Genomic DNA, 24,399 nt, shown 5'->3' with positions numbered 1-24,399 from the left:
GCCTCACCCTCAGTTAAGTCAGAATTTCTAAGGGTTGAGCCCAAGCATTTGTACTTCCCAAAATTCCACAGGTATTCTAATATGCATGCTACTTGAAGGGTGTGGAGCAGTTTCTCAAATTTTAATGTGCAAACAAATCCCCCCTGCCACAGGAATGTGTAAAAGGTAGATTCTGATCTGCGGTGATGTGGGCAGGAGCCTGACATTTTGCACATCTAACCAGTTGCCAAGGGATGCTGATGCTGCCCGTCCAGTGGCCACCAGCCACCGCTGGAGTAGCAACTGTGAGATCAAATGCTGACTTTGACTCAGGCTCACCATGTACAGGTCTAATGTTTGGTGATCTAGATATTATGAATCTAAGTCCCGATTATTCCTGGGATCTCAGCCCGTGGCAGCCAGTGCTATTGCTTTTCCTACCTGGCAGGATCTTACTGGGGAAACCGAAGTCTTACCTCTTGAGCCTCCCTATAATCCATGCTATCTGCAATGTATCTCAGCTGCATGACCAAGTTCTGGATCATTTCCTCCTGGTGATGATTCTGGACAAGGCTATTCTCCTTGGACTGAGAAAGTGGAGGATGACCTGCATTGACAGAAAGAGTTCAAAAGAGATAATTCCACTTTCTCTGTAAAACCATTTACTACTAGTTACTAAAAACTGTCTCAGACAACGAGAATGATGAAATCCAACCATTATAATTATCAAAAGCAAAGCCTTGCATTGGAATAGATTGGCCCTATCCAATGGAAATATAATTCAAGCTTTTTTTTTTTTTCTTTTTTTGCAGTGCTTACAATTGAACCCAAGACCTGGGTTCACCAAGCACTCTATTAGTATTACTGAGCTATACTCCCAGGCCTACATAAGTAATTTTAAATTTTCCAGTAGTAAAATTAGGTGAAATTAAATTTTTTTATAACTTTATTTAATTTATGTGGTGCTGAGCATCAAACCCAGTGCCTCACATGTGCTAAGCAAGGACAAAGTTTCTGTCCTCTAGTTGCTCACAACCCACAGGTTAGGGATGATACGATTCCCAAGAAAAAAAAGGGAATGAATTTGGACTGAAGTAGATGTAAGCATGACTTTGTAGATAAAGCCAATTTTATGTTGGACCTGTTTTATTTCAATGAAACATGAGGATCTTTGATTTTGCAGGTTTGACTCTAAGATCCAGTGGGAGAGAGAGAAACACTACCACCTAAGATGTTATAATAACAAGATTGGCACAGAGTCAGGGAAATGTCCCAGGAAGATGATCATCTGTTGAATCTTGAAGGATAACAGATGACTAATAGTCATAAATGATTCAATAGCCTGGAGAAGAAAAGATAGATGCAGTTGGGTCCCAGCTAGGCAGGGGCTGCAGGCAGGGAGGACAGGGTCTTAATGCATGAATTCGCCTCAGCCAAAACCCCTAACAGGTAGCTTATATAACAGGTGAAATATATGAACTTTTGATCAAAATTGCAACCCTACTCCCAATTATTTCTGTTTTCTATTGTTATTTTCAAAAGTACCTTGAAGCACTTGCATATTAATGAGATTCTCACCTCAGGCCATTTTGAAATAACACCCTAATGATCAGTTGACACTTGCAAAGACTACTTGACAATCTCCTTAGAAAAAGTGAGGACATCTTTGAGGGCTGAGAAATGAGAAGATGCCCAAAGAGAATAAAGGGGAACCAAATGGGGAGACTCTTCCAAACAAATTGCTCCTATTTCAAAACAATTGGCCTGCCTGAGCCAATCAAAAGCATATTAATTTACAATTATTTGTTTAATAAATGAACTGTCACCTGGGAAATACAAAATCTAATGTCTACATTAGGAAAATGAAATACAAGTTGGATAAATTTCAAAGGGACACTAGAGAAATGAGGAAACCCACAAGCTTTAGGTAGCTCAGTGACCAGGGGAGTTAGGTAGACAAAGGGGCAGAGAGGAAGGACAGGGCACAACAGAGGGGTGAGTGCTAAAAGTGAGGTATATTTGCATTCTGGAACCAACATGATTACTCATATTTTGTGCATATCTAATTGACTAAATGGCAAAACTCTGAAGGACATGGATCTATTTCACAGCTTGATGACCCAGCTCTGTGTCCTATACACAGAAGGTACTCAACAGATAATTGTCGATTAAATTTGGGTTGAATGATAACCGTGGACCTCCCTTCACCTACCCATCCCTCAACTACTGGTTACTAAGTTTACCTAAAGACAGCCCTACCTTTTAGTTAGTATTGAAGTCAGCTCTTTCATTTAAGGTTATGAAACAGCAAGAATAATGCACATCCGTATATTTTAAGCTTTTGGTATAGAATCTTATCAGAAGCCTGGAGATACACTCACAATTGCTGGTGTGAGCATTCACTGGTACAACTTCCGTGGGAGGAAGCTGGACCTCTTCGAACTTATGATGTCATATTTAACATTTATATGTGTAATTGGCTACCATCTGACCCCTTAACCAGACCATGCTCCATGAGGAAAGGAGTTATTGCTGTTTTTGTTAACCATTAGTGCCCCAGTAGCTAGCTAGTGACTGAAATATAGTAGGTCCTAGTATTTTCTTTTTGGAACTGAAGATTGAACCCAGGGACATTCTACCACTTAACTACTCCCCAGCCCTTTTTATTTTTAAATTTTGAGATAGGGTCTGGCTAAGTTGCTTGGGGTCTAAGTTGCTGCCCCTGGCTTGAACTAAGATCCTCCTGCCTCAGCCTCCCAAAATGCTGGGGATTAAGGCATGGGTCACTGTACCTGGCAGTGTTTTCTAAATGAACAACAAAAATGTATACCTTGGAGGTACACCTAGGAGCAAACCAAAAAAAAAAAAAAAAAGGTGAAAGTAAATATCCAAGCACCCTCAAAAGAAGTTGAACAACTGAACTCTATATCTATATATCTCATTTAAACAATACATAGACATTTATGTATTTTGCTCTTTCCTCTCAGTAATTCCTTTTTTCTTTGGCGTGGTTTGGGGGTTGAACCCAAGGGCGATGTACCACTGAGCTAAATTTCCAGCCTCTTTCTAATTTTGACACAGAATCTCGCTAAATTGCAGAGATCGGCCTCAAATTTGTGATCTTCCTGCCTCTGCCTCCCAAGTCACTGGAATCCCAGGTGCATGCCACCACGCGAAGTTTTAATTATGGTATTTTTGCCCTTTGTCAAGACAATCACTGCCTCCCCTCTTCCCCCAGCGATGGTGGGCGGGCCCTCCTCTTGCTTTTACTCATCTTTGTTCCCTCCAAGAGTTTCTAAATCAGCTTACATGCTGTATCAGGACGGTCACTCTGGATTTCCCACAACCTACCCATCCCGCAACTCTTTCAAGAAAAAGCGGCTTTAAATTCCCCCATACAAAAACCATGCCTTTTTTTCTAGTTACGTTTATATGAGTAGATTCCCCACAAAGTAACAGATAAATCTTGGCTTCACCAAGCCCCTTGCCAGTCAATGAATGGATTTCCATTTCAGTCTGTGTCACAGTTCCGACAAAAGCCACCAAGAAGACAAGGGGACCTCCTCAAGTCATCGGCTTTCCCAGTAAGAGTTTTTCTCTGAGCAGTATTTAAGGATTCTTTTTTTTTTTTTTTTTTTTTTTAAGGTTTTTTTTTTAAGGGACCTCTATCGACCTCCACCACCCAGACGAGGTCCGCCCTGCGCCATGCAAACTTCCAATCCAAGCAGTTCGATGGCGGGAAAAGCGCGCGCTGGGCGGGAGAGTTGGGCTGGCTGTAGCCAATAGGAAGTGCACACGGGCGCAGCCTCCGAGGACGATCTCCTTAGCCGCCCGGGGCGCATGCGCCGCTCGCCCCGCCCGCCCGCCTAGTTACGCAGCCTTACGCGCCTCTGCCTTTGGAATCTCCTAAAGGCACCTTTGCACGCACCTCTGATCTCAGTCATCGTAGGCCCGTTTCTTAAGCTGCATCATAAACTAACGGTTATGAAGACAAACTGTGTTTCCTGGGCCAGGAAAAGTGTGGGAAGGAAGTGGGGGGCGACTCTTCCTTGCAGGACCCCTTGCTTTTCATTGTTTGGCGGCGTGGGGTGCTCACTAGTGGGCCGCCGCGCCCAAATAACCAGGTACCAGGGGGGTTTCACCTATACAGTGAATGCAGAAAGATGCGGAGTTCTCGGCATGCAAATAAACACGAACGTTAGGACCTCGGCTGTTATCGATAAATCAAGGGGAGTAGGATCAGGAACGTGGCACCCTGCTTTTGCTTTTGAAGTGAACCCGTAATTAAGAAAACATTTTAGGTAAATGTGGCAAGGCCTCGGGGCGAGATACCTTCGGAGATGGAAGACAGCCTTCAGTACTGAGGATTCTGCGGAGTAGCGAGTGGGAAAACGTATTGGAAGGGGTTAGAAGAGTGGGGACGATTGCTTAACTTCTGAGCATTAGAGAAGCCACTATTGCGTCTCAAAACGGTGAACTTTGTGGTCTAGGATTAAAAAAAACAGCAAGGGCTGGGGCTGTAGCTCAGTGGTAGAGCGCTTGCCTCCCATGCGTGAGGCACTGGGTTTGATCCCCAGCATCATAAATAAAGATATGTATCCATCTACAACTAAAGAAATTTTAAAAATAAATAAATAAAAAGAAGAAGAAGTATAGGGACTGGGGCTGGGCTCAGTGGTAGAGCGCTTGCCTAGCATGTGTGAGGCACTGGGTTCCATTCTCAGCACTGCATGTAAATAAATGAATGAAATAAAGGTTCATCAACATCTAAAAAAATATTTAAAAAGTATAAATTCTAGAAGTTATTCATTAGGTGACAAAAATATCACATTCTGAGAAATCACTGACGCAGAGATAAAATTTAAAATTTTAGTCAACGAGGTTTTTGTTTGGGTACTAGGATTGAACTCAGGGGCACTTGACCACTGGGCCACATCCCCAGCCCTATTTTGTATTTTATTTAGAGATAGGGTCTCACTGAGTTGCTTAGCACCTTGCTTTCGGTGAGGCTGGCTCTGAACTCCCAATCCTCCTGTCTCAGCCTCCCACGCCCCTGAGATTACAGGTGGCGCTACCATGCTGGGCCCAGTTGGTTCTAGAAAATAGGTACCACATTTGGTGTGGTGGCAAACAACTATTAAAATGCCTTTGAGATTCCACTTTTTCTGGGCTGGGAGAATGGTTTCAGTGGTACAGTACTAAACTAGCAGGTGCAAGGCCCAGGGTTTAATCCCAGGACTACACATTACTTATAATAAACATGGAACAGAAAAAAAAAAATTTCCAATTTCAGTATCTCAGCGGCATGTAATCTGTTTTCAACTGAAATTAATGTTAGTAAATCCTTACAGGTATCTAGCATATTTTTTCACCTAAAAGCATAAGACCCAATACATTTAATTCCAACACTCTCCCTTAATGCTCAAAACAAGGCTTTAGCTGGTCCCGGTGGTGCATGCCGGTGATGCCAGTTACTCAGGAGGCTGAAGCAAGAGTTTGAGCCAGTCTTGGCAATTTAGCAAGCCCCAGTCTCAAAATAAAAAATACAAAGGCCTGGGGATGTAGCCCAGTGGTAAAGTGCCCCCAGGTACCATCCCCACTACCAAATCAAACACAGAAGGCTGTAGTTTGCCAGCATTCCCAGACATTAGGAATCACATGTTTCTGCAAAACAAAATTGCCAATTTATCTTTCCTTATATTGGTAAAATCCAGACGGAACCTAATCTGAATGATCCCTACCTTGACAATACAAATATTGTCAGGTCAAATTTAAAGACAAGTTTTTGTTAAAAGATAACTTTGATCTACTTTGATTATTTAGGATCATCTTAATTAATTGTCCCATCAATGATTCAGGGCTAAAAGAAAGAAACTTGGTACCATGAAATAAGTCAGTTTTAGATTTTTGCCACCTAAGACCTTGGATGAACAGATTTGCCACTGTCTTCTTACAGTTAATTTTCAAATAATATACTTAATGCCCAATTTTATGTCCTCAATACCAAGAAAAAATATATTAAGAGGGAATATTATAATAATTTAATACTAATATCTTACCTGGGTTCCTTGACATGGCTGAACCGTGAAAAAATATATTAAGAGGGAATATTATAATAATTTAATACTAATATCTTACCTGGGTTCCTTGACATGGCTGAACCGTCCGGGGAGCTGACAAGTTGAGTCATGTATGCCCTGGGATAACTATATTTTCCCCACAATGATTTGTAACAATTTGTTACTTTGAGAGCGGCGGGTTTCAGAATTTCTTTAGGTTCATAAACAAGGCCCTCGTGACTTTTCTTCTTCATGTTTTTTCTCTGTTGAAAAATATATTTGGGGTTGGGGCTGTAGTTCAATGCCTAGCACGTGTGAGGCACGGGGTTTGATCCTTAGCACCACATAAAATAAATAAATAAAATAAAGATACTATGTCCATCTACAACTACAAAAATATATTTAAAGAAAAGAAAAACATATTTTCAGAGAATGTCTCCAATTTCCCTTTAAATATTTGGTATGTTATATGAACAGTGATGCTTTAACAGCACAAACTGCTTTAATTCCACAAATAAATATTTAGGGGTTTGAGTGAGAAGTGAAATAGGGTGATCTCTAGGTCTTTTTCAATTTAATTAAACATCTTTCTTAAGTTTCTTTAGATCTTCTTTACCTTCCCATCACACCCCGCCCCCCATTCTAATCTCCCATTAGTTTTTCTTTTCAATAGCCACATTCTACTAGGGGAGGAGTTTTAAATTGGTACAGAAAAAGAAAATTAGGTTAGGGTAGCCAAAAAAAAAAAAAAAAAAATCAAAACACAGAGAGGTAGGGAGGAGGGGAGATGGTAATACATTGTTCTATTTCTTTTGTTGTTGGTACTGGTGATTGAACCCAGAGGCCCTCTATCACTGAGACATCCCCAAACCTTTTTAATTTTTATTTGAGACCAAGGCTTGCTAAACTGCCCAGGCTGACCTGGAATTTGCAATGTTCCTACCTCAGTCTCTGGAGTCACTGAGATTACAGGCATGCACCACCTTATCCTGAGGTGGGATAGAAGGAATAAGGATAGGTACAAAGGAGACGAACAGGGAATGGAAAAGAAACTCATTTTAAATGTGGAGAGTCCCATGAACATCTCATTTTTATTCTTCAAACCCATTTTCCTCCAGACACAAATTCTTAAAAATCTCTTGAATCTTAGAGTACTGTGAGTCTGCATGATAAATGTCTACTACATTCATTACTAGCTTATACAACATATTTTCTTTAGACTCAATAAAGCAAAGGGAAAATATTGTTAGAGACTGAAGATGTAGGTATATTTCAAACATTATTTATTGAGTGGATGACATCAACCTAGAGATTCTAAAGAGAACCACCACCCTGACCCACCCTGGGCTCCTGGAGTAAAAGAATTCAACTCACCAAGCTGAGGTCAACCCCCACGTGCTTCTCATCTTCGCTATTTACAATATTTGCTTTAAAAAGAAAAGACCCCGGGCTGGGGCTGGGGCTGGGGCTCAGTGGTAGCCCACTTGCCTGGCATGTGTGAGGCACTGGGTTCGATTCTCATCACCCCATATAAATAAATAAATAAAATAAAGGTCTATCAACAACTAAAAAATTAAAAAAAGGAAAAGCCCAAAACTATATCTCACCCTCAAGCACCCCACCCAATCAGCATTCCTTCTCCCTTTGAGTATGTACCCCGCTCTATTGTTTGCTTTCCTGAATAAACCCTGTTGCTCAACTAAATAAAGCTTTATTTGAGCTTCTTTTGATGCATCCTGAAATTCCCTTCTGTGGCATAAATCAGGAATCTGCCAGGGATGACTTGAGGTCCCCTTCTCCATTCTGGGTGACTTCCTTGGACCTTCGTCTGGTGACAATCCAATTATTTGTCCTGATTCTTCATGTGTATGAGTCCCTCTCCAGAACAATTCTTATATTCTTCTCTCCTTTTTCCTCTTTACAGGTACCATAAAGGCTCCCTCCTATGCCACTCACTTTACCTGATTTTATAGCACCAATTCAATGAGTTAAAAAAATTGAATTAAGACTTTCATTATCTTTCTTTCTTTATTTTCTTGATTTAAAGATTGTAAAGTGAAAGTACAACTTTCTATTGTACCTTCCAAATCTAACAGTTACTGAAAAAGGAAGGAATTAGTCACTATAATGAGTACCAAAAGAAGGTCATAGCAGGACACAGTGGCACATGCCCGTGACCCCAGCTACTCAGGAGGTTGAGGCAGGAGAATCACAAGTTTGAAGTCATCCTGGGCAGCTTAGCAAGACTCATCTCAGGATAAGAAATAAAAATGGCTGGGGATGTCACTCAGTAGTAGAGCACCCCTGGGTTCAATCCCCAGTACTGAAAAAAAAAATTTTTTTAAAGGTAATAGAGGAGGCCTTCAGGAGCCTTAAAGCAGTGCTGTCTAATAAAAGTAAGTGTTCCAAATATGTAATTTTAAGATTTATAATAGATAAAAAAGTACAAAGAAACAAGTGAAATTAATGTTAATGACCTATATTATTTCACTTAGTACATCCCAAAATAAGTCTAAATGCTAGCATTTCAACATGTAATCAATATTTTTTAAACTTTTTAAAATATGCATTTTTAATAACTTTTTATTTTATTTATTTATTTTTATGTGGTGCTGAGGATCAAACCCAGGGCCTTGCACATGTGAGGCGAGCACTCTACCACGGAGCCGTAACCCCAGCCCCTGTAATCAGTATTTTTAAATGAAATATCTTACATTCTCAATAAGCTAAGTCTTTGAAACCTGGTATGTATTTGGCACTTGAGGGAGATGTAGGAGGGCTTAGGCAGCCAGGGCAAGAGGGCAGTGAGGAGGGGCGGGGCCAGAACAAAGGAGCTTGGAGAGGGTCTTTGATGAGGTCAACTTCCTGCTTGATGAAAGTGTTCCTGGACACAAGGGGGGACCCAATCAGACACTCATCCTCTAAGTGGAGGATCCAATAGAAAGACTAAAACAGACGCGTGGACAGAGGGGGCACCAGTCAATAATAGTGAGGAGCACTTGGACAGGGGAGGAGATAAGAAACCAGGAAGTTCCAGAGACCATATAAAGAACAGACCCAAACTCCCCCACCAGATTCCCAGCTCCAGGGCCCCTTCTGTTTGGAGAATCTATTTGTGTTTCTCTGTCGCTTTTGCAATAAAACTACTTCCTGCTTGCTAGCTCTGTGTCCTGTTCTTCAATTCTTTGTTGAACAGAGACGATGAACCCAGCACCCCTAGAGTGTAACACACCCTTCAGCACATCTCAGATGAGCAGCAGTTCAGGTGCTCAACAGCACAGCTTCAGAAGAATGGGCAAGGATTGAGAGGAAATCCACTTTGAGAGAAAGACAATAGATGGCTTTCTCAGCTGCACAGAACCAAGGGGAGGAAGGTCAAGTAGAATTACCACTCAGCATTTTCCAGGGTAAAATGTTTCTTCAATATATTGATTAAGTTTATAATTCAGGCCAAACTGAGAGAAAAGGAGCTAAGAATAACAGGTTGTGGGTTTCTGGGTATTTTTGGTGCCTTGGGTATACTTCATTTCATCTATACTTTGTCAGGAAACTTCTGTCCTTAATCAGACTTCTCAATAAAACTTCTACTGGGAAAAAGATTTAATATATTTAATACTTAACATAAGTATTAAAATTCCTAGATGGGCTAATTGACAGTCAAGATGCAGATACAGGTAAGTGTATAGTAAAGATGGGTGGCTACCTCTTTCTGCTACCCCTGCCAGCTGCTGCCAATATGCCTGATCCAATGAGGACCAGGTCGAGGATTGCTCTTTTGTGTCTGGGACATTAAAGTGGTGTCCAGGAGGGGGAGAAAAGGGCCAATTAAGCCTCCCCCTCAGGGTGAGTGTCTGGTTATAGTCATATCAGGTGTGAGGAGGGCAGGGAAGCAGAGGTTAGGAATAGGGAGTGTCCAGCTGTGAAGAATGGAGCTTCTGCAGAGGAAGAAGATGCCAGCTGGCTCCGGGGTGACTGAGTGACATTGTAAGTTGTGTTGCATAGATAACTGTTAGGTGGCATGGTGGAATAGAGACAGCGTGGGGGAGGGTGCAGCAAAGTAGGAGACATTGGAATAAAGTGGTCTCAAGGAATTGTTTGAGAAAATGGTGAAGAGAGAGGTTAGACTGGAGGTCCAGGAGAGGGACAGTGAGTGAGAAGTGAACATGAACACATAGGATGTCTTCGGCTCCAGCTACCTCTGGCAATGGTAGAAAGGGGACTGCTGAAGCCACTGGGTGAGGCCCACGAGAAAGAGGGGAGAAAGAAGGAGAAGGAGAGGTGGGAGTAGGAGATGTGGTGTTGAGGTCAAGACAAGGGGCAGGGGGATGAAGGACAGGGCCGGACAGGAAAGATGGGTCCCTGTTTAGTGAAGGGGCCTCCAAGTGAGTTGATGAAGGTATGGCTGGGCGAGGTGACAGAGAAGCATAGGGTGGAGGTTGAGAAAGTGAAGAGTGATCTTGCGGCTAGGATTGGGAGGTAAAGGGGATAAGGGAGAGCGAGCAAAGAGGTCCTACACAGGGGAGCAGGAGTGACACAAAGAGGGACGAAAGTGAAGAAAAGAGAAGGCTTGAATACAGCGGATTTCAGTCAACTTGCTGCTGCAGAGACAGAAATTGTATAAATCCTGTATAACGTTGGGATTGAAGGTCCCATTCTCTGGCCAAGAGGAGTCATTATCTAATTTATATCGGGGCCAGGCTGTGTTACTATTGAAGACGAGTTTGGGAGATTTGAGATCTGGAGACAAATGGAGAGGGCAAGGGTTTCTGAGGAGACAGCCAAGGGGGGAGGGGCAGGGAATCTTGGTTTGGGCAGAGCCCAAGGCAAAGAGTTCTCAGGAACCCAGAGAAGGGAACAGGAGGGGAAGGGGTGTCCTCACAACCTCTCTGATTTCCCATGAAGAAGCAGACCATCAGTGAGGATCATCACCACCCCTGACAGGTCCATGGCTGAAGCCAAGGGAGGCCCTGACCCAGCGCCGGGATTTAACAAGAGAGAGCCAGTGAGAGCGCAGAGCCGCTACTGAAGGGTTCCAAGAACTCACCCCAGTAGAGGGAAGGCTGTCAAGAGTCGAGTTCTGTGGTGGGTGAGGAGGTCAGCAACAGCAAGAGGCAGAAACACCCTGTTGTGGATATTGGCCAGGGAGAATGAGGTACAGTCAAGGTGGCTCAGATCCCCATGAAGGGACAGCCAGCAAGCAATAACCATGGACCCTGTCCTGAGTTTCAGCACCAAAATGTTAGGGTAGCTGGTGCAAATATCCATGAGAGACACATCTCTGAGTTCAAGCAAAGGCTTATTGACAGAGAATATCTGTCCGGCTGCCCTTCTGCAAGGTGCAGCAGCCTGCTGGAAACACTTCTTAACTGTGTAGTCATGTACAATGGAGTAGTTAAAAAATAACCCATCCAGTGGAGAGGATCCAAGATGGTGAATGAACAAGAGGGAGGCTGCATTCCTTGTCACTCTGCGACTCGGAGATTCAAGCCAAGGAAATGCTGTTTCTCTGCAAGGCAGCCATCACTGCCCACTGATCCCCTGCTCTTTAACCCCCATTTATCTGCCGTGATTGCCCGTCATCTACCAGCATGCTGCCAGTCTTGTGAGCATAGACGGCTCACTGACTGCTGCCGATTATCTGCCATTTGCCCATCTGCCCACCTCTTGCCTGCCCATCACCTACCACCCAACATCCACCCACAGATTGCCCGCCATTAGCCTACAGACCACCAGCAGATTGCCCGATGCCCACTGTCCCCCACTGCCTGGAAGTCCATTGTCACAGTACCCACAGGCTTGGTTACATGTGGCTGCTGCCATCTTGGGACACCCACCAGGGCCTGCAGGTTTGCCACTGCCATCTTGGGGCACAGCCGCCTCAGTCTGGGGACTGGATCGGGAATTATATTGTCGGGGAATCTGCAGGTCTCTCCTGAGGTCTTCCTACTGGGTGTGCTAGTGGCCACCATCTGGCTGCCTCCTTGCAGGGTGGCTCCCTGTGTGAATGCATCCCTGGTGGTCTCCTTGCAAGTTGAAATGGCATTGAGATCAGCAAGGCAGAGCCTGCGGAATCTGAATCCAGGTCTGTCAGGTTGCAGCTGGGTTTGTGTGGGCCAGTCTGGGTCTAGCAAGCCTGTGGAACACCAGAGACTAGGGGCAGTTTGGAGTGGGGGGAGGGAAACACAGGTTGGAGAAACCAGAGAAAATGGGCTCTCTCCAGCTCAGGGAATCCTGAAGTGCAGGGGGACGGAAGAGGCCAGCAACATCAGGTGGGAAGCCTGGAAGAGGGTGTGAGGACATCTTGCCACCAGCTCACCTATCCAATAGGTCCAGCACCCACCAGGCGAGAGCTACCATCAAACTTCAGACAATCAGACCTATCTGCAAAGAAGGGAAGCTGAGAAATTCTTTGAAAGCCAATGGAAGCTATCATTCAATTTTCTGTTAACATTTTCCTTCATTTTTCTTTTCCCCTCTCTCTCACATCTCTACCATCTTTGAATCCAAATATTTTTCATGCATCAATTTATTGAGGAATGGGATGTCTGAATAGTATATTACAATAATGTTACATACCCTTATAGTTTTACTTTTTAAAAAATCTGTATATAATTTTTTCTCTCACCTGTCTCCTTTTCTCTTTCTTGCTTCTCTCATACTAACAGCCAAACTCTATTAATTACTCCTTTGCTCTTTCTATGAATTTTTACCTCTTTCTCCTTCTCCTTCATAAACATTACATCTTACACTACTTTTGTCCCCTCATTAGAAATGGTAAACCCTTTTAGCAAACTTAATGTTTACATTGTAGATAATAATTAAACACACCATTTCTGTTTATTGTGACAAAATTGTAGATAACTTAATACGAACTATTTGGTTTAAAGATGTATATTGTTTGCATTGGTGCTGTTAATATTGGTCTCCCCCTTAAAGGTGAGGTACTGGAAGCCTTCAGGGACACTATAAGACTACAGGGTAGAAAGTATACTGCCTCAGATCCATACCGATGGATGGGAAGACACACAAACAACATGAAAAAACAAGGGAACAAAGCACCTCAAACAAACCAAGATGTTCCAACAATAGAATCCATAGACAACCCAGTAGAAGAAACATCAGACAAGGAGTTTAGAAGTTACATAGTTAGGCTGGTCTTCAAAATAAAGGATGGTATCAAAGAGAAAATACAGAAGTGAAGGATCACTTCAGTAAAGAGGCAGAAATTATAAAAAGGAATCAAGCAGAAATCTTTGAAATGAAGGAAACAATAAGCCAAATTAAAATTTCAATGGAAAGTATCACCAACAGACTAGACCACTTAGAAGACAGAACCTCAGGCAATAAAGACAAAATACATACTTTTGAAAATAAAGTCAACCGCACAGAGAAGATGGTAAGAACCATGAACAGAACTTCCAAGAAATATAGGATACCATGAAAAGATCAAATATAAGATTTATTAGAATAGACAAAGGCATGGAGACACAAACCAAAGGAATGCACAATCTTTTCAAAGACATAATAGGGGCTGGGGTTGTGGCTCAGTGGTAGAGCGCTCATGTAGCACGTGTGAGGTGCTGGGTGCGATCCTCAGCATCACATAAAAATAAATAAAATAAAGGCATTGTGTCCAACTACAACTAAAATTTTTTTTAAAAAAAAAGACACAACATCAGAAAATTTCCCAAATCTAAAGAATGAAATGGAAAATCAACTACAAGAGGTTTACAGGACCCCAAATGTACAAAATTACAGCAAATCCACACCAAGGCAAAGTATTATTATTTTAAAAATATTTTTATTTTTTAGTTGAACATAATATCATCTTTATTTTATTTATTTATTTTTTTATGTGGTGCTGAGGATCGAACCCCGGGCCTCGAACATGCTAGGCTAGGCGAGCGCTCTACTGCTGAACCACAACCCAGCCCCACACCAAGGCAAATTATAATGAGAATAACTGACATACAGAATAAGGATAGAATTTTAAAGGCTTTGAGAGGAAAAAAAAAATCAAATTACACATAGGGGGAAACCAATTCAGATTTCAGCTGATTTCTCAATCCAGACTCTCAATGCCAGGAGGCCCTAGAAAAAACACATCAAGCTCTAAAAAAAAAAAAAATGGATGTCAACAAGAATTTTATATCCAGCAAAATTAAGCTTCAGATTTGAAGATGAAATAAAAACCTTCCATGACAAACAAAAGTTAAAAGAATTCACAACTAGAAAGCCTGCACCACAGAACATTCTCAGCAAAATATTCCATGGGAGAAAATGAAAAAAAAAAAACACAATGAAAACCAGAAAAGGGAGGAGCTACACTAAGGGAAAGGTCAATCAAAGGAGAAACTAAGTCAAGTTAAAAAACAAAAATAGGGCTGCGGTTTTGGCTCAATGGTAGAGCACTTGCCTAGCATGTGTGAGGCACTAGGTTCAATTCTCAGCAACACATAAAAATGAATAAATAAAATAATGGTATTGTGTCCATCAACAACTAAAAATAAATAAATAAACCAAAAATGACCAAGAATATAAATCATATCTCAATAATAATCATGAATGTTACTGGCCTAAACTCATCAATCAAAAGACATAGACTGGCAGGCTGGATTTAAAAACAACAACAATATGCTGTCTTCAAGAGACTCACTGCCTAGGAAAAGACATCCGCAGACTGAATGTGAAAGGTAGGAAGAAAACATATCACTTGCATGGACTGTATAAATAACCAGGGATTTCCATACTCATATCAGACAAAGTGGGCTTCAAACCAAAGTTAGTCAGAAGGGATGAAGAAGGACAGTTCATACTGCTTAAGGGAATCATACATCAACAAAACATAATAATTGTAAATATTTATCCCCAAACAATGGAGCATCTACGTATATCAAACAAACCCTTCTCAATTTCAAGAACAAGACAGAGATGCCCTCTTTCACCACTTTATTCAACAGTTCTTGAAACTCTAGCCAGAGCTAGACCGAAGAAAGAAATTAAAAGGAAAACAAATAGGAAAAGAAAAACTCAAACTATCATTATTTGCCAATGACATGATTCTATATTTAGAAGATCAAAAAAAAAAAAAAAAAATTCCAGCAGAAAACTTCTAGAACTAATAGATAAATTCAGCAAAGTAGCAGGATACAAAATCAATACCCATAAATCAAATGCATTTCTATACATAAGCAAGAGAAATTAGGAAAACAACCCTGTTCACAACAGCCTCAAAAAAATTAAAATGCTTGGGAATCAATCTAACAAAATAGGTGAAAGACCTCTAGAATTAAAACTATAGAACACTAAAGAAAGAAATTGAAGACCTCAGAAGATGGAAGGATCTACCATGCTCTTGGATAGACAGAATTAGTATAGTCAAAATGGCCATACTACAAAAAGCCTTATACAGACTTAATGCAATTCCAATTAAAATCCCAATGACATTCCTCGTAGAAATAGAAAAAGCAATCATAAATTTTATTTTGAAAAATAAGAATAGTTAGAATATCAAAGCCATCCTTAGCAAGAAGAGTGAAGCAGGAAGCATCACAATACCAGACCTTAAATCTACTACAGAGCAATAATAACAAATTGGCATATAACCACACAAAAGACAGAAATACCTTTTTCTTTGGGGTCGCTGTGACGGCTCCTCTGACCTTAAGGGTCCGCAGAAAGAGAGAGAGCGCACGTGTTGACCCCTTTCATTGACGAGAAGACATTCAAATGAGGCAAGGGGTCAGGTTTCAGGGGGCTGAGTCTATCTTCATGATGTCCACGGTCAGCAGGTTGACTGACACCTAAGTAGGCCACACCCAAGGACAGAGTAACTGCTGCCCCTCAGGTGTAGAGAACCAGACGCCTCGGGAAAAATCCCTGCCATAAACTGATACAGGTGTTTCTCAGGTGCTGATACCAGGGGTCACACCATCTGGATCTGTGAGCACCAGGTTCCCAGCACAGTAGCTTTGACTTGTAAATTTACCCGCTTCCCTCCCTGGAGGGTCAGGAGGGCACCCCCTGCCCAGGGCTTATTTGTCCAGTCCATGGCCAGCCAGTGCTCCTTGTCTCCGATGCAATCTCTTGAGGAGCTGGCAACAGGAAGTTGTTACTTGTGCCCCAGGCTGGTTTAAGAAAATGCTCAGAGGAAGTGTCCTCTATCTTCAGCCTTCATGCTGGTGGCTGCAGGTCAGATGACACAGAAAGGACCATAGTCCGCGGCTGTCTGGGCTTCTCACTGCTGATCTCCCCAGTGCTGCAGGCAGGGGAGCACCCACCCCTGAAGAGTCGCTGTCAGTCCCTGGGCTTGTTCCAGTCTGTTCATTCCTTCAGCTAATCCAGCTCCTGTTGGGAGTGGCTGGTGGGAAATCCACAGTAGGCCCTGGTCTCCAGCCTGCTATGGTGTGTCACAGCCTGCGAGATGGGCTCCTCGGTGTTTTAGTCAGCTTTTTCATTGCTGTCACTGAAAGTGTTAAACCACGATCCAAAGAAAAGACCACCAACTCCAATTTAAATCAAATTATGTGATGCTGAGGATCGAACCTGGGCTGCACGCATGCCAGGCGAGCGCGCTACTGCTTGAGCCACATCCCCAGCCCTTAAATCAAATTAAAGCAAATTTGTAATTCCCACCTGCTGGGGCTGTCTCTCCGGAAACTCGAGGGAACAGAAGACAGTCCCACAGCTCTCTAGGAGCGCAGCTTTATAGCACAGAAAGTTGCAAAAAGGGTGGGGAGGGGTGTCTTGAGAACTTACAGATAACAGGATTTTGACAAGCACAACACAAAAGCTGGTTAATGGTCTAAATGGTTCAGCACTTACGGAGTAAATTTAGATCCCAACATCAGAATTTATGAGGCGCCATTAGAGCTTCAGAGAGGGTTGTTATCTGGCCAGGGAAAGCCAGAATTTAAGAGGTGCCACTAAAGTTTCAGAGAGGGCTGCTATCTGGTCAGGGAAAGCCAGGCATGGGTGAGTTCAAGGCACGGGCAGGCATTCCAAGCAAGTTTAGAAATCACAGTAATTTATAGTAAAACTGAAATTAACTTTTCACGCCTTTGTGGCGAGATGGCTTCCATCTTAAGAGGGATTTTAAGCTGCGTTTATCAGCTGCACCTATAAACTGGGGGAATATATAAGATGGGTGGCAGCCCACTGTGTAGGTGAAGTTCTTCCAATGTTTTATGAGAACACTCCTTTACTCTACAACCAAACCTCATCATTCCATTTTGAGTCTCACCTATAGCAATCTTTTCAACTCTATTCTACAAATTGCATAAGAATAAGAGTTGGAATTAACAATTTTATTTTTGTACAACAGTGGCATTTTTTGTCGTGGATAATGTGCTTGAATCCCTATAATCATAGACATGTGGTAGCAAAAGGAAAAAAAAAAAAAACAGGAAAACACTCATTTTCACCTTGAATATGTAAATGGTTAATTGTGTCCTGTGCCTTAAATGAAAAAGAATTTCTTTGCCTTTTCCTTTTTTTTTTTTTTGTTTTGTTTTGTTTTGTTTTGTTGTGTTGTGTTTGTTTTGGTGAAAGCATGTCTTTCCTTCCCCACCATCCCATGGTATGTTATTTAAAATTGAAAGGGTATTGAAATCATAGTTTTGTCAAGTTTAACATAAAGCACTGATATAACTTGCTAAGTAAACAGGGGACTATTAACGTTGCCTATCCAATCTTTATATTCTGGAAGTATGTAACTATTTTTGGAATTTTTTGTTTCTCAAGCTGGGAATTTAACCCAAGTCCTCACACAGGCTAGGCAAGTGCTCTACCACTGAGTTACATTCCAAGCCCTGTCAGATTTTTAAAAAGTATTACAGGGGTGCACAGCTGGAGTTTTTATTTGAGTTTAAGGTGGGACTTTAGACTTGGACTATTGATGCTGAATAAGTTAATAACTGGGGACTATTATCATGAATGAATGAATTTTGTGTGGTGAGATAGACAGAAGTCTTGGGAGCCCAGAATGGAATTCTATAGTTTAGGTATAATTTGAGAGATTCCCCCAGTTTTCTGTATTGGAAGCACAGTTCCTACGATGGTGATCTTAAGAGGTGGTGGACCCTTTAAGAAGTGGGGAGTAGTGAAGTGGTCAGTTCATTGGGACACTGTCTGGTCTCACCCAGTAAGTTAGTTCCCATGCCATTGGGTTACTATCAGAGAATGAGCTGTCCCCTCCAATCTCTCTGGCTTTCTCTCTCTCCATGTGACCCCTCTCACGTGCACTTCTGCACACACTTCCACCACTGTGAGGCCATCTGCCACGAAGCCATCAGCAGAGCTGAGCAGATGCCAGCAAATTGCTCTTGGACCTTCAGGTCTGAGAGCCAAACAAATCTCTCTCTCTTTTCACATTTCCCAGCCTCAGGTATTTTTTGTGTAATAACAGAACACAGAGTAACAGAGGACTTTATTGGAAAAAGTAGACAACATGTTAGATCATATGGGCAATGTAAGCAGGAATGATGGAAATTCTAATAATAAAAAGGAAATGCTAGATGTCAAAACCATTGTGTGATGGTTGCTTTTATGTCTCAACTTGACTGGGGCATGAGGTGCCTAGATATTTGGTAAAACATTACTCTGAGTGATTTTGTGAGGATGTGATGTTTTGTTTTGGTTTTATTTTTCAGTACGGGGAATGAATACAGCAGTACTCTTTTATTTTTTTATTTGGAGACAGGATGTCACTAAGCTGCTGATGCTGGTTTAAACTTCTGATCCTTTTGTTTTAGCTTCCTGAGTAGCTGTAATTACAGATACATGGAGCTGCAAATGTTTTTGGGTGAGATTAGCATTTAAATTGTAAGACTGAATAAAGCTCTCCCTATTCTAGATGGGTCTCCCCCACTCAGTTTAAGACCTAAACAAAAAGGCTGGCTCTCCTCAAATGGCCTAAATTACTGTGTCTCCCACATTCATATGCTGACATTTTAATCCCCAATCTGATGTTATGGGGGTGGGGCATTTGGAGGTGGTTAGGTCCTGAGGGTGAAGCCCTCATGAGAAGAATCAGTGTTCATAAAAAAGAAATTCCAGAGATCTCTCATCTCTTTCTGCCATGTGAGGATACAGATGTTGTAAGATTTGTATACTGAGAAACAGGGCACCAGGCGTTCAACAGGAAGCAGTTTTGATTTCACGCCAAAGGCCAAGTTCCTGAATGCAGTGAGGATGTAGCCCCTGCTGGTCCCCCTCTCCCCCTCCCCACTACATACTAGACCCTTTGTTTCCCCTACATGGAAAAATACATCTTCATGGTTTTTTTTTTTTTATGAATTCATAAGGAAGTTGTGGCAGAGCTGCACAGTGCACTGGGTGGGGGGCAGCAGGGTTGTTCATGCCCCCTGAGTATTGGCAGTGTTGTGCATGTGCCAGAGAATGCCATGCCACCTTCTCTGTGTCTAGGGAATGCAAGCACAGTGGTGTTCTCCACCGCTGGCCACTCCCTGTTGAATCAGTCACACATGCGCACACAGGTGCCAGCCATGCCACCTCATCTTTTTTGAAGAGGGCTCCTGCCACATTCCCTGCTTTGATGCTCTATGGGGAGGTGGGCAGCTCCTCATTAGGGGTTCCCATTAGAGGTAACTGCCAAGGAATGTGTAAGCCACCTAAGAATTTAAAGTCTAGAATAATTAGTAAAGAACAAAAGACAAAGTCAAAAAAGACAGTTTCAAAAAGGTAGAGCCCCTGATAGGTCCACTCCACACAGGAGCTGGAGCTAGACAATTAGAAAATGGCTCCCGTGGTTTATTTAAGGGGGTACATCAAAGGCAGGGATAAGGTTAAGGGGTGGAGTCTGGCTTTGTGATGTCTTGCAGTCAGCAGGTTGGTAGGTCACACCCATGTAAGAGGGGCTGTGCAGCTACCGGAGGTCACCCCATCTCCAGGGCTGTGTGGGACCTGTGGCAGAACTGAGGGGGAAGTTCACCTGCATCAGGCGGTCTATCCCTGTGGGGGTGTCATGGGAAGTTCCCAATGCCAGACCTAGCCCCTCACTGGCTGCATTGCTGATAGTCCACATACAGCCCACGAATGGCTTTCGGCAATGCTGCAATTCCTCCAAGGTCAAAGAGCATCATCTTGACTTAACGGCTTACATTTCCACAGCATAACGTGTGCAGCTGTCTCTCTTTCAACCATAGCCTCCATTGCCTAGAGACAGATTTGATGACCAGAGGTAACAAGCAAGGTGGGAGCAGGCAGGTCCTCAGCATGAAATCTACAACACTTACAAGAGTTATGAATCCCCCAAAAGTTGTAAACCTCTAAATAGGTCTTCGGGGTTCCAGCCCTTCCAGGTCCGGACTGTGACATGAGTAATCTTTCTTACATGATCTGTAATTTCTTCTATGACCTTGCTTTCCTCAGCAATATGTAAGCAACAGATACTCAGGTTAATTTTCCACATATCCCACCTGCGTAAGCAAGCAAGTAGTCTAAAGACAAGTGGTTTTGATAGATAGCATCATGCATTTGAGTACTTTGTTTGGCCCATAAATTGAGGGCTTACATGGTCTCATTAGTTATAATTTCAACAACTGCCTGGAGCCCAATGATTCAATTTAACATGTAGATGGGGGGTCCAGTATCCCAAGAACTCATCCTCTGCCCAGGTGGCTGGACCATGATAGTGAATTATCCTCTCAGGGGCCATTCATCATCTTTCCAGTCACCAATTGCCAGGGGTCACTGCTCTCTTTGAGCTCCTCGGTCTTCATATACTGGGACTCCCTCTTGATAATGGAAGAAAGGAAAATGGAGGGGTGAGTTGTCCCCAGTACACAAGATCTGGGCCTGTATAGTCCACCCCGTGCTTGCCATTCAATTTCTATGGCAGCATTTTCCTAGGCCTGTTTGAGGCTAGAGAAATTTGACAAGGGATAGGGATTTGCTTCTTTGTGATTTAAGGATCCCATTGGTTTTCTGGGTAATTTACATTATACAATTTTGGGTCCAAACATATTAGAGTCCCAACTGAGATGTTAAATGATTTTCCCTCTCAGGGAAGACAATATTTTCCAATAATAGAGGTTTTGAGGACCCAGACTCCAGTGGTTGAACAGGGAGACAAGGTTCCACTATAGGGCTCATGGGGTCTAGCTCTTTAGCCTCCCATGGCCACTGATCCCCCATATTAGTTCCTCCACACACAGAGCAAGAAAAGACATTCAGAGACTGAACTATAGCCTCTGCCAAGGTTAGGAATAGATTTCTGTTTGTAGTGGAGATAGGAGGTGGGCTTTTCTCCATTTTCTCATAAAAGGAATGAGACCTGGAGGGAGGAAGATGTAAGTGAAGTTGTGACCCCTTTGAAGTACCATCTGGTTCCTGGGTCAGCATCTCGTCCAACTATACATAGGCCTGTTCAGTGGCTCGTTCTCCATCCTGAGTCTTTGGGGTCAACAAAAGTGAAATTAACAGTGTTACGGGCTCCCAGGTCATAGTCAGGTGTAGCAACATCCTTTTGAAGTAGAGCAGTTTTTCTCCTACTCTGTCAAATGGCCCATGAACACCACTCCAAGAGGGACCAAAAAATGGCATGATCAGTACCTGTGGACCACATACCATCTTCAGGCTGTTCACACATATGCTTGTCCTTGAGCCTGTCCCCCATTTCCCCAGATATGTCTCCATGTGATGTGGCGGACATACGGTAGGGCATAACAAATGCCCAAGTCTTACTCATGCCCCCACATGCGTCAAAGGGTACTGACATTGGTTGCTTTAGATTAGTAAAGTGAATTTTATAAATTAATAGGCCCTGTTCTACATCTCCTTCTGGTCAGCTTTGGACTTCCAGCCATTCTTTTTTTTTAATATTTATTCTCAAACTTTAGGTGGATACAATATCTTTATTTTAAATTTATGTGGTGCTGAGGATCGAACCTGGTGCCTTGTGCTTGCTAAGTGAGCACTCTACCACTGAGCCACAACCCCAGCCCCATTCCAGCCATTCTTCAATGGAGAAATACTGTGGGTTGAAAGAAGCATATTGATTCCCCTGTTGGCAGATAGAATAGGTGGTCTTATTATACCTGTGGTCCCCAAGACTGTTCCCTGGCAGGAGAAATGGACATAATAAAGTAGATTTTAGTGATACCTTGAGCTAATCGAGTCATGTGAAGGCCTGGGTTACGGGATGAGGGACTTAAATCTACAAATGGGAGCCAGATTAGATATTTCTAATAGCAACAAAATGTCCTATCAAAAGGAGGTAAAAGGATGGGGACATAGCCCAGTTGGTAGAGTGCTTGCCTCGCATTCACAAGGCCCTGAGTTCAATCCTCAGCATCACCAAAAAAAAAACCAAAAAACTGTTTATAGATACTTTTCAACCCAGTCCCAGTAAATTGGAATAGTCTCCGCTAATCCTACAGCAAAAATGTAAGGCTAGGACCATGACAACAGACAGGGGTAAGGGGTTGACAGTGAAAAGACTAATGTAGGAGGTAAGAATAGTCCATTAGTCATGGCAGCTGGTCTATTCCTCAGTCTTCTGCCATGTGTAGATTAGTCAGCTCCAGAGTGATGAAAGCAGGGCCATTGTCCTCAGGGTCCTCTTGAGGTTCAGCTTGCTTATTTTGGATGGTCAACTTGCACAGTGAAGTTGGATCTGGAATGCACCCCCCATCATGAGAAGCCGGTTTCACTCTGCTGTGGTGAGTCCAGGGACCACCTCAGCCACCTTCACTGCAGTAGGGGTGCATAAAATGACAGTGAACAGACCCCTCCCCCACAGAGATTTTAGGGGTTGGACATTCCATTCTCTTACCCTGCATCTCTGGTTTCAAGGGGTGGGCATCAGTGGTCAGGCTCACAAGTAGCTGTTCCCTCACCCAATGGTACCTAGTGACCAGGGCTGAGCCTAGAGCCTGCATCTGCTGCCTCAGTAATGCTGCCCAGTTTCTTTAGATCTCCTCATATACCCCTTATAATGGGAGAAGGGCATTTGTAAAGAATCTCATAAGGGGAGAACCCTGTCTGTCTAGTGGGGCTAGACCTAATGCTCAACAAGGTGAGTGATGGGCAATACCTGGTCCCAGTGGAGGTGGGTTTCCTGACATAGTTTGCCTTTTTGGGGGCTCATTCCCATAACAAAGACTCTTCCTCTCCCCATTTTGTGGCCTCATAAAGGGGCTTTGCTAAGATAGAGAAGTTAGGTATCCAGATTCCACAGAAAGCTGCTGCCCTGAAGAGTTCCTGAACCTCGAGTCAGGTTGAGGGAACCGAGATTGAGCAGATGGCCTGCTTTCTCTCCAGGCCAAGTTGACATTGTCCCTGGGGTAGATGAGGTATTTGACTTTTTTTTTTTTTTTTGACAGATTTGGGTTCTTTTCCTTGAAACCTTGTAGCCAGCTTCCCATAGGAGGGTGAGGTGTTGTTGTGTCCCTTCCAAGCCATCCTCCTGCGTCTGTCTGGCAAGCGGTAGGTTGTCCACATAGCGGAGCAGCATATGGCTATGTTTATCCACTGGGAAGTCTTTTAAATCAGAGGCTAACATTGTGCAAAAAAAGTCAGAGAATTTTTACATCCTTGAGGCAGTCTAGTCCACGTTAGCTGGACTTTGTCCCCATTCTCAGGATTTTCCCATCGGAAGGCAAAGATTGGTTTACTGGGGGGGGCGGGGGGGCAGGTGGATACAGAAGAAGGCATCCTTGAGATCCTGACATGTGAAGAAAGCAGCTTCAGTGGGGATACGGCCCAGGAGAGTATAGGGGTGAAGGACGACTGGGTGCAGGGTATCGGTGGCCTGGTTTACTGTTCTGGAGTCCTGAACCAGCCAGCTGGCATCTGTTCCTGGCTTCTGGACTGCCAAGAGAGGAGTGTTCCAGGATGACTGGCAAGATCAGAGGATTCCAATCTGTGCCTTTCAAGGAATGAAATATTGTTTTTAGAGGGTGGGCCCAGTTTCTGGTTTTAGTTTTACTACTATTGGGGGTTCATTTGGGGCCAATTCAGGAGACTTGTCCTCAGCCCATACCCCAGGAACCTTGAAAAGAAGCTCAGATCTCTATTGTGGCCTTTGTACAAGACTACAGAAGCACCACTCTTCTCCTTGGGGGACCGGGAGAGTGAGGATTTTTGCTTTTGGCTTTCCTAGGGTCAAGAAAGCCTGGCCACAAGAGTTGAAAGTTATCTGGGCCTGCAGTTTTCCTAATAAGTTCTGACTCATTAAAGCCACAGGCCAGTCAGGGAGGTATAGGAATTCATGAATGACTTCATGGCCATCTAAATTGCATCACTGAGGGAGCACAAAGGATCAATGAGCTAGGCTACCTGTGGCTCCCACAGTAGTACCTTGTTTCTGTGAGAGAGGGCCCACAGGTTGGGTCACCAT

General features: G+C 43.1%; 1 protein-coding gene across 1 annotated transcript in view; it reads right to left on the bottom strand.

Annotated features, from left to right (window-relative positions):
• Nucleotides 1-24,399, bottom strand: part of Pxt1 (peroxisomal testis enriched protein 1) — a 44,625-nt gene that overhangs the window by 7,850 nt on the left and 12,376 nt on the right. Inside the window, exons 3-4 of the mRNA XM_027943554.2 lie at nt 6,118-6,301; nt 456-586 (exon numbers count right to left, since the gene is read on the bottom strand). Coding sequence (XP_027799355.2) covers nt 456-586; nt 6,118-6,301 — 315 coding nt within the window. The remainder of the gene's footprint in view (nt 1-455; nt 587-6,117; nt 6,302-24,399) is intronic.

This window comes from Marmota flaviventris, chromosome 6 (genome assembly GCF_047511675.1).
Source record: "Marmota flaviventris isolate mMarFla1 chromosome 6, mMarFla1.hap1, whole genome shotgun sequence".
NCBI lineage: Eukaryota > Metazoa > Chordata > Mammalia > Rodentia > Sciuridae > Marmota > Marmota flaviventris.
This window is presented reverse-complemented; position numbering and strand designations above follow the sequence as displayed.